This window comes from Parasteatoda tepidariorum, chromosome 5 (assembly GCF_043381705.1).
Source record: "Parasteatoda tepidariorum isolate YZ-2023 chromosome 5, CAS_Ptep_4.0, whole genome shotgun sequence".
Lineage (NCBI taxonomy): Eukaryota > Metazoa > Arthropoda > Arachnida > Araneae > Theridiidae > Parasteatoda > Parasteatoda tepidariorum.
Window position 1 is genome coordinate 72,327,913 of NC_092208.1, and position 11,615 is coordinate 72,339,527.

Genomic DNA, 11,615 nt, shown 5'->3' on the forward strand with positions numbered 1-11,615 from the left:
CAAGGGCTTGAAAGGCATCTTTAACAGCCCTTTCTGATCTTCCTATGATGTCAATGTCGTCCGCATAAGCGAGGATTTGAAGAGATCTGTTCCAAATAGATCCTCCTCGGTTTAATCCGCTATCCCGAATGCATTTATCCAATACCAGGTTAAAAAGCAGACAAGCAAGAGAGTCTCCCTGACGCAGGCCTCTTTCGGTAATGAAAGGTTCAGATAGATGGCTTTGGATTTTAATCCTGCATCTCACATTGTTGATAGTGGCACGGGTGAGACTTACGAGTTTTGTAGGGATTCCGATCTCGTTCCTCGCTTCAAGTAATTAATCTCTTTTAATACTGTCGTAGGCAGCTTTGAAGTCTATAAATAGGTGAAAAGTCCTGATGTTGAATTCTTCAGTTTTTTCAAGGATCTGTCTTAGAGTATGAATTTGGTCAATGGTAGACTTTGAGGCCTAAAACCACATTGGTAATTTCCGACCACTTTATCAGCAAAAGGCTGGAGCCTTTTGAAAAGAATATTGGAGAAGATTTTATATGCCGTATTGAGGAGTGTTATACCTCTGTAGTTACGACATTCAAGTTGGTCTCCTTTTTTAAAAATAGGGCAGATGGAACCTTCTTCCCATTCAATGGGTATATTCTCAGTGTTCCAGATTTCAATTAGGAGTTTATGGATAGCATCAATAAGCTGGGGTTCGCCGGTTTAAAAAAGCTCAGATGGGATAAAATCGGGACCAGCCGATCTGTTGTTTCTGAGTTTTTTATAGCCATTATCACTTCATCGATTGAAGGTGGGGGTTATCTGCATCCCTCAGTATTGCTAGTTCTTCTGGGTTGTTGCGAGGGACAGAAATATCATCCTTTCCTACTAGAAAGTCTTGGAAGTAACTCTTCCAAACTTTGGTTACCTCTTGAGGCTCACTTACGAGTTCACCTTCGTTGTTTCTGCNTTCTTTCAAACGTTTCTATCGGGCGTTGGACGTCAAGGTTTAAAGTCCAGGTTTCGTTTCCGTATAGCAAGACAGGCAGAATGAGTGTCTTATATAATTTTAGTTTTGTTTTTCGGCTAATAAAATTCGATCTTAGTTGACTTTTTAGTCCAAAAAAACATTTGTTGGCCATATTGATTCTATTGTCAATTTCAGATTTCAGTTTGTTTTGGTCATTGATAATTGTACCAAGATACTTAAATTCTTTAACCTTTTCAAAGGAATGTCCGTTTATCTGCAAAGGTTCACTATAGTTTACAGTTGAGCTTGAAAACTCCATAAATTTGGTCTTGTCTTCGTTAATGGAAAGGCCCATATTTATAGCAAAGGCCTCAAGGGCTTGAAAGGCATCTTTAACAGCCTCAGTTGCCTTATGGCAGTCTTCATCGAACCATTCGTTTTTGGAAGGACGCCCCAGTTCTGGAATAGTATCACTTGCAGGTTTCAAAACAATTTCTTTTATTGTATTCCAGTTAAAAACAATGTTCGGTCTTCCTTTTTCTTCAGAAAGTCGGTTGGGTAGCTTGATGTTATACTCTTTAAGAATTTCGTCGTTTTTCAGTTTAGAAATGTCAAGTTTAAAGTCCTTGTTTTCCTTCTTTTGATAAAAACTTTTACTGAGTCGAAGTCTCACTTTGGACACGACGAGTACATGGTCTGTATCTACATTTGCACCCCTGCAGCTTCTCACATCAAGCACATTGCTGCGATGTCTCTTGTCCACAAGTAGATGGTCAATTTGATTATGTGTAGATCCATCTGGGGATCGCCAGGTGTGCTTGTGGACTTCTTTATGTGGGAATGCTGTGCTAGAAATAAACAGATTCTCTGAGACTGCAAAATCAAAGAGTCTCTGTCCATTTTCACTGGTGTAGTGGTGCAGGCTTTCAGCACCCGCGTGGTATCTAAGGTGTTGTTCTTTTCCAATTTTAGCGTTGAAGTCTCCAATAACGATCTTCATGTCTTGTGCTGGGCACTAGTTAATGCTTCTCATCAACAGGTCATAGAAGATATCTTTTTCAGAAGCATCTTTTTCTTCAGTTGGTGCATGAGCACAGATTAAGGTGGTATTGTAATGTTTTCCTTTTAGCCTGATTTTACAGAGTCTCATGCTAATAGCCTGGAAGTCGATGAGAGTATTTCTCAGTCTTTTGCTCACGACAAAACCTACACCGAATTGGAGAATTTTGTCCTGGCAACTGTAGTATATTCTGCAATCCTTTTTATCCATAATTCCATTGCCCAACCATCTGATTTCTTGGATTGCGAGGATGTCAAGTCTGTAGTCAACAAATACATCTATCAGGCTCTTTAATGCTCCAGCTTTATGCAAGGTGCAAATGTTCCATGTTCCAAATCTCATGTCCTTTTTCGTTCCGAGTCGTCTGGGTGGATGTGAGCCGGGTTTTGCATTTTGCTGAGGTTTCTTAACTCGAGCTTTTTTTATCCGGGGTGGGGTAGTTAGCCCCACGCCCAACCTGGAGGAGCAGGGTGTTCCTCTTGGTCTGGTGTCTCCCCTCCGACCTGTCCGGCTTGGGTGACCCTGCCAGTAGTTAAGCTACCGCCGGCATAGCTCTCGGGATCGACAACGATACATTTCTCAGGCAATCAAAATTGGTCTAACTCTTCCAGCTGCTACTTGCACTATTGAACGCACGTTTAGTACAATGCGACGCATCAAAACATGGAATCGGTCTACAATGTCTCACCAGAAATTAAGTAGTTTGTGCATCCTCAGTGTGCATAAGAAAAGAATCAAAGATGACTCAGAATTCATTGAAAAAGTTTTAAACAGATTTGGACAGCTGACAAGACGATTACAGTTCTTGTTTGATTAGGCAATTTTTCAATTGTTATGTAGCAATAATTACTTAATTATTTTTTTTTGAATAAAAATATTTTTAATAAAAAAAATTTATAACAAAATTGTTTTTCTGTATCTCTTTAATTGTTTAAAAAAAGCCAGGGGGTGCAAGTGCACCTCCTTGCACCCCCCTGCCGGCGCCCTTGTAAATAAAGTAGTGCAATGAGTTTTCAAGAATGATGTATTGTACACAACTAAGAAACAATTATCTTGATTAAATCTGACAGTTTCTGGGTCGAACAGTTTAGCTGTAACGAATCTTAACTTCTTCGAATTAGCTACCCGGTCTTACCCCACTTTCCTTCAATAAGTTCAATAATATTGAGGTCTTTTCAAGTAAAAGTTTTTTTCCCCTCGTCAATCGGTACCGTGTATTCGCCCTATCCGGCATCTTGGTGATATTCGTCACAATTTGAAAGGTGCTTTATCAGTATTTTACCGTCTTTGATTATTGTAATGTATGGAATTTTCCAATCCAGCGGCATTTCAAGACGAACGGTGCGCCTGACACACCCAACATTAAATTTCATTAACGTCATCAAGAATTACTGTAGTGCTGCCATCTTTAGATCGATTTCATAATGACAAATAATTTCTTTTAATTTCAAAACCATAATTAACTTAGCATCATTTGACAACCATTGCTTTTTCTTTTCAGTTTAAAGTTTTCTTTTCTGTTCTTTTCTTGCTCTCTTCTTCGCTATTTAGCTTATTTCTTTTTTAAAAGAAAAAAGTTCTTTTCAAAACTAAACCTCGAGGTTTAGTTTTAATAATTATTTAGTTTTAATAATTATTAGTATTTTTAAATTATTTTCGTTTACTTTCATAAGATAAAAAAATGCAAGAATTGTTATAATTTCAATACAAATCTGAATACATATATATCTATTTCAGAATAGATAACTGTAGAAACACGCAGTTAAAATTTTGACTCTTTTTTTTTTTTTTAATAAGTTCCAAAACACATATATATATCTGAAGAATATTTCTATCTTAAATTACATCAAAAACAAAAAAAGAATTATCTTACTTTTTGAAAATATGTAGTATGTTGGAAAGTTCTTTTTTAATAAAAATCTAAACAGAGTTTCTTCAATATGTTCAAACTAAAGTCAAAAATAACATACTTCGATATTGTTGACTTTGTAAAATATGCAAAGTAAGAAAAACAATTATATTGATTACTTCTAACAACTTACCTCTTGATAATTAGAAAAGCACATACGTTTGCAGCGTGCCTACCACTAAAATTCTTCAATTCCAATTTACAAATATATAAAACTTGTTAACTGGAATCTATGTTGGGCAGATGAATAAGGTTGACATTGTCGAGAGATTGTTTAATGAAATTTCAAACCCCACGCATTGTTTAATGAAATTACAAATTTTTATAATCTTAAAATAAAAAAAACTTAAAATTTTTTTTAATTAAAATTGAAGAGTAGAAAGAAAACAGTTTGTACCTAATAAAAATAATACGTTACACTAAGATAAAAAAGAAAAAAAAATTTGATTTTGTTAATATCATAAAATATTAACCCTGTGTAAAACCAAGAACATTTCTCGATTTTTTAATAAAGAGAAAACTAATAAATAATATTTCATTTCAACTGTAAATAAAGTTTAAAATTGTACGAAACATGATTGAATTCAAGAATAAGAAAATTATGCATATTTTTTATTATAATATTGTTATTAAAATATATATAGTATAATCAAAATCCTACAGATGACAGCACTACAATAATTTTTAATGATGTAATGAAACGTAGTAGTGGGCATGACACGCGTTGCACCCATGGAGCTCCATGGAGCTGCTAGCTCCATGGTTGCACCAGATATGCCCACCACTTCATTTCATTGACATCATCAAAAATTAGTTAGTGCTGTCATCTGTAGGAGTTTAATTGTACTAAATATATTTTGATAACAATATTATTTTTAAAAAAATACATCTAATTTTTTTATTCTTGAATTCAATCCATGTCGGATAATTTTAAAATTTATTTACAGTTGAAAAGAAATCGTTTTACGTAGCTTTTTCTTTTTTAAAGAAATATGAAAAATGTTCTTAGTTTTACACAGTTAGTTAAGAAAAATATTCAAGTTTATATTCTTAGTTTTCAGTGAATATTTTATGATATTAACAAATTTAACAAATTTTCTTTTTATTTCATCTGACCTGCTATTTTTATAGGGGAAATAACTGTTTTTATTTTACTGTCTTTTTCTTTTTTATTGTAGGAATATTAAAAATTAGAAATTTCATTAAATATATGGGTATTTTTATAATTATCTAGTGGTAAGCTGTTAGAAATAATCAACAAAATTGCATAATTTTTATTCTGAATATTTTAAAAAGTTAACAATTTCAAAGTATGTTATTTTTTAATTTGGTTTGAACATATTAAAGAATCTTTTTGCTTGGATTTTTATTTAAAAAAAACTTCCAATGAGCTATACATTTTCAAGAAGTAAGTAGATCCATCTGNTATCTTATGAAAGAAAAGAAGGAAACAGTTTAAAAATTTGAATCAGAGAAAAAAGATTTCATTCTGAAAAGTCCTGTTTTGTCTTTTAAAACAGACATAAACCAAGTAACGAAGAAGAGCTTTAAACAGAACAAAACAAAAAGTAATGGCTGTAAAATAAAGCTAAGTCATTTACGGTTTTGAAATTTTAAAAAAATTATTAGTCATTACGAAGTTAATCAAAAGATGGCAGCACTATACTAATTCTTGATGATGTTTTTGAAACGTAATGGTTGACGCGTCTGGTGCACAGCTGGATCTGGCGCTGGATCTGGCGCTGGATCTATTTGCTTGTCATTCATTTCACTAACCGTTCTCTTGCTTAACTGAAGGAGTTTTTCTGGTGAACGACACGTTTGCAGTAGCACTGATATAAAATTGTATAGAAATTTGGATTGATATAGGAATTTCTCGGAAAGATTAGATATAGGAATTCCTAGGAAAGATTGATATAGGAATTTCTTAAAAGCAACTTACATGAGTCTCCTTCCTCTTCATTTAATCATTTGTTTTGGAATACTCAATTATGTATCAATAACAAAGTAATTTACGGATTGTATCTTTCTAAAGATATAAACATTAAGCTACACAAATCTGTTAGTAAACATTTTAATTATCCTTAATTATAAATGAAAGTTTAATGACAAGCACTACATGGATAAAAAATTTTAACATTTTAATAATTTTTCTCTTTTAATTTAAATCTAACTTATGATCAGCATTTTATTGTTATTAAATGTATATAAATTAAACGATTACTTTTTTTTTTTTTTTGCAGGAAATGTTTTGTTTGCTTGTTAGTTTAAATCATTTTCAATAATATTATATAAATATATTTATCCTTATTGTTTATTGCATTTCTTAAATACAGCAATTAATAAATTAGGATGCATTTTATAATTGAAGCTTGTCATTCAATGATTTTTGAAAAAAGTGTGTGATGTTTGGAAAAAGAAGTTAGCTGTTAAAGAATGTATTATTCATTTTATAAATTAAGAAAAAAAGCAATTTGAAAAATAATTTTTTCGAGAAAAATTTTTAATTTAGAAAAAAACAAGTCAGTTTAAATAGTAACGAAGTACAAGTACCTACGTTATATTTTTACTTTCGTTACAAGAAACGAAATTAAAAGTATTACCATGCAAGCTTATCAATATCAGTAACTGTCCATATTTCAGCAGCTGATGTAGCTATGGGGCTGATTTACGCGTTGTAGAGCAGTAATTTTGTTTTCCTGCTGTTGTGGAGACTAGATTTTAAATATTTGTATACTCCATAAAAACACTTGTGACCAGTTGTTATTCTGTTACGTACTTCTGGCGTTAAGTAATTAATGGTGTTCAATTCAGAGCCCAAATAGGTGAAACTATTGACTGCTTCAAAACTGTTGTCACAGATATGATATTTTACAATCGAGATGTTAAGTTTCTTACTTTGAATGTGTTAATTTATTTATTCCAAAAAACAATAATATATTTGTTAATATTTTTATCGTTAATTTTTTTTCTTCTTGTATAGTATATTTTTTTTCTTTAGAAAGAGGGTCATAGTTTTCTTTTCCTTTTAGAAAATAACTGTCTTTACTTCAAGGGAGACAATATCAGACCTTCGTAAGAGAAAAAAAATCAAGACATTTTTTTTTAAACAGTATACATGCACCATACTGATTTTAAAACCGGCAAACTATCAGCTAAAAAAAGGTATAATTTACTTTACTTAAGTGCAATCAAGGCAAACATTTATCTCTAAGATTAAAAAAATATATACTATTTTTTTGGATGTGGGAATTAAAAACAAGTGGATGTGAAAATTAAGAGAAACTTTATAATTTTCATTAATGATATAAATCCTTGTTCTACAACCATTTTCTTTAGGAATACAAATCAAAACTGGCTTATTGTTTTTTAAGTTCGAATGAAAGTTATATGGATATTTATCATGTTCAAGAAATTTTTTGCTTAACTTCGAATTATGGAAAGTTATCTTTTCCATGTTATCTAAGTTGTACAATATTATGTACACTCAGTTGCATAACCTTTAAGGGTTGCGAAATTCGTTTCATTCGCCAAATGTTTGGCGGTGGGCATTACTCAGGGGTCTGCACTTCAAAAATCTATTCATAACACACTTGCCCTTTGACACATTGATGAATCATATCTGTTATTATGACCATTGCCCCACCTGCTAGGTGGAATTTATAAGTGGGGACTGGCCTGAAACCTTGTAAGCAAAGCCTTCTTGTTATGAAAAAAAATTATTTAAAAAAAAGTTCTCGGAGTCTGCAACAGATATATTCTAATTTTACATCTGATGACTCTAGAAAAAACAGAAGAAAATAAAACAATACGCAACCTATATTTCAAACAATTATTTTCAATAGTATCTGGAAAGAAGGGGTTTTCGAACATTTCATTTTTTTTTTCTTTTTTTCTTAAGACCTTCAAGAGACTAGAATATACCTCTGAATTCTTCAACCCAATTCACTGAAAGACAAAAGAAAACTTCATAAAATAAAATTAGCAAAAAGCAATAAAACAATGATCTTTGATCTTGATCACAGTGTCTTTGATCTTGAAATTTTTTAAAACAGCAGGGGTATCTTTTTTTAAAAACAAGCAACATTTTTGCATTAACTTAGTTAGATTTAAATACTTTTTGTAAATACCTTTTCTAAGCCTGTGACTCTGATAGCAGGGAATAATACATTTCTCGTTTCTCAGCTAAACTCAAGCTCACATAAAACAGCTCTTTCTCGAAATATTAGTTAAATAATTAGTTCAAACAGCAGAAATTAAAAAAAAAGATTTTATTACGGATCTCTATAAACACGACAAAACTAACCTTTAAGCATTATCAAGGCTACGACAACCTGTTTAAATCATTTTCTAATGTTTTTCCCAAATAAGGATTTTATTTTCTTGCTAAGTTTGTCAAACTTTTTATATTTAAAAATAAAGTATGCTGAACATGTATAAGAGAATATAACACTTTTACTAAATTATAGGCAAACATAAACCAATATTCATTACTTAACAATTATTTTGATTCTAAGAAAACAGTACTTTAGATGAAAGAAGAGCTAGATGGGTGATGGATGAAAACCAAAGGTATGGTCACGTAATGATATTATTAAGTACTATATAAAGATCTCACACATTAAATTAATTTCTGGTGACTCTAAAGTTTAGTGGTCCTGGCTTTAGCAAAAGTATAATCACTTAGTTTGCGAGCAAGGTGATGCCCGCCCGCTCTCCCTGTTTAAGTAAAATGACACGTTTATAGAAATGTTTGTTATATATTATACAGCTATTTATAAAAAGTCATTGCATATTTCATATTTCTATGACAAAAATGAAATATTCATGAGATATACTTATAATCAAGATATGGCATTAAATCGTGCGATTTGGCAACAGTTCTTATTTTGCTTTAGCTGATAATGCAACCACCATCTTGAAAAATACTTTAAAAGATTTTTAGTTACGATAACTGACAGAAGTGCAGCGAGTTTAAGCCGAAAAAACCCATTTTGTAAAAATTCAAGAAGAAATTCGACAAATTCATGTAAAGATGATGTTGAGTAGTGCATATATTTTGCAAGATATAATCTTCCAATCCCATGTTAAGTATTTTTTTCACTGTATGGCGCTGTTTAAAGTTTCTACAATGCATTGGGTTGAGTAAAAAGTCATTGCGTTTTTTTTCTGAATTTTTCAAAGTCAAGCTAAAGGTTTATCCATTTTCCAAACCGCAGGCCGATTGCCTACAGTACACATTTGGATTGATTGTTCCATTCCTTTGTTGGAACCCCCCCCCCCAAAAAAAAATTATGATATCCTTCCAATCCAAATGGGCCCAACGTGAGCGTTATTAATACGGTTTCGGACAGGAGATTTATTTCCANCATCACACTGAGAACATAACCTTCTTCTTATGGAAATGTGGTTTTGAAGTTGTTGATGGCGAATCTTCAGCTCTTGACCAAAACCGTTTGCGCATCACATTGTTGCAAACAATCCTCTTCTCATCACCAGTTATCATTACCAGTTTCATTTTTTAAAAAAGGGTCGTTTTCTTCACGTTCCATGAGCATATTGCAAATTTTATTCGTGCTGTTAAATGAACTTCTTTAAGCTCATAGGAACCCAAATTTCGAAATTTCTTACGTGTTCCAGTCTCTTTTGATAGACGTGATCACTTTTTTTGTTACTAAACTTCAATGCCTCTGCAATCTCTCGTGTTCTGTAACGTGGGTTTGATTGGATTAATGTCTTAATTTTGTCATCATCAATTCGGGTAGGTCTTCCTGATCAAGGGAGCATCCTTCAAATCTAAGTCAACAGCTCGGAATTTCTTTAGCCTGTTTTGGCATTGACGTTCTTGTAGAGCAGGGGTGTCAAACTCAAAAGCTAACTTGGGCCAAATGAACAATGCTTAACTTTAGGTGGGCCGCAAAAAAAAATCAATGTTCATAGAAACAAATATTTTTATTTTGAATAGTCCATTGTAATAAACATACATAAAATTAAATTATTGTTTAATACTTGACATCTCTTCTCTGCTACTATCTTTCCTATTTCGGGAGAGATTTTATTGGCAGAGACTATTTTCAAAATGAACCCAACGTGAGCGTTATTAATACGGTTTCAGACAGGAGATTTATATCTATTCATAACAGAAAATAATTGCTTGCACTGATAAAGTACTTCCAAACATAGAAATAATTTCATATGCAATTTTTTGAGTTTTGTCAAACCTTGCCGGTAAATATTTGTAAAATTCAGGCACACCCACTTCAATGAATTTTGCCTTCAAATTTGAGTCGCACTGAATCTCTATCACATATTACTGGGTACTGAGTCTATATTTATTGAGAAAATCGAAGAAAACAAACAAAATTTGTCTTCCAAAGAATTAAAATTTTTAAACCTTGTTTCTAATTCTGCTTTAAGATATAAAATTTTTTCTGCGTATTTTTGATACGATCCAGTATCCCTGGAATGGTAGGTGCCGCAAACCAATTAGAGTTCTTTAAAACATAGCAGGAAATCTGAAGATTAGTGGACAATTAAAGTGTTCCTGTCCTGCAATTTTGTCTTCATATCCAGTTCTGCTTCAGACAAAAGTTAAACTTTTCTCCACTTTGATAAATGTAAACTAATGCGAACCTTACAATTAAACTATTAATTCCTACGTATATTATTGGTTTGAGTTGTCGAAAATTAATATTTCAATNTTTTATATGCTAGTTTCCTTTCTAATTCATATTTCTATTTTATTTTTACTTTGCGTCGGATATATTGACTGGGCCACAAAAATGTTCATCTCGGGCCGCGAGTTTGACACCCCTGTTGTAGAGCATTATCCTCGTAAACTTAACGCAATTTTTCACAAGCTTGACGTTCGTTTTTTCCTTTACAGAAGTAAAATTGAAAAAGATGACGAAAATGTACACTTTGATCTTCCATATTCAACGTGCTGTCAAATGACAAAAACTCAACGAAATATTCTAAATCGTTCTTCACAATGAAACTTAAACTGCCAGATATCAATTACGTGAAAGCTACTGTTGCAAATACTCCCATTAATTCAGAAACTGAACTACTGCCATCTATTGCGGAAAAAAAAGGAATAACACACACACACATTTTACTAAACAAATGTACAATATACTAACTTTAAATAAGTTTCAGTTTGATTTAATTAATCTTATCAGAAACATTAGATCTCAATCTAAAATTCCTTACGTTTATTTAATAACTAGCCGCCTAAGGCTGCCAGCTCTCCGCCACGCTAAAGGTTTTCACAAATAAAGTTCTTTAAAATATAGCAGGAAATCTGAAGATTAGTGGACAATTAAAGTGTTCCTGTCCTGCAATTTTGTCTTCATATCCAGTTCTGCTGCAGACAAAAGTTAAACTTTGCTCCACTTTGATAAATGTAAACTAATGCGAACCTTACAATTAAACTATTAATTCATTCGTATATTATTGGTTTAAGTTGTCGAAAATTAATATTTCAATTGTAAGGTTCGCATTAGCATACATTTATAAGAGTGGAGAAAAGTATATGCATTTTTTAATAGTTTTTTGAATATGGCTATTTGAAGACGAAAAAGCATAGATTTTCTTACAAAATGACTGATAACTAAAAAACTAATCCAAATTTTTGAAAAAGAAAAAAAATACTTCTTCATTATGTCAAAACACAATAATAATAAAACTAAAATACC

General features: G+C 32.0%; 3 protein-coding genes across 3 annotated transcripts in view; all 3 read right to left on the minus strand.

Moving 5' to 3' along the window:
• Positions 1-11,615, minus strand: part of LOC122272511 (uncharacterized) — a 93,017-nt gene that overhangs the window by 46,597 nt on the left and 34,805 nt on the right. The gene's annotated exons all lie outside the window — the stretch shown is intronic.
• The window catches only part of LOC139424774 (uncharacterized), a 183,533-nt gene that overhangs the window by 5,109 nt on the left and 166,809 nt on the right, over positions 1-11,615 (minus strand). The window lies entirely within an intron of this gene.
• The window catches only part of LOC122269920 (uncharacterized), a 33,259-nt gene continuing 29,384 nt past the window's right edge, over positions 7,741-11,615 (minus strand). Inside the window, exon 7 of the mRNA XM_043045300.2 lies at positions 7,741-7,866. Within this exon, the coding sequence (XP_042901234.2) occupies positions 7,854-7,866 (13 nt within the window). The 3' untranslated portion in view covers positions 7,741-7,853. The remainder of the gene's footprint in view (positions 7,867-11,615) is intronic.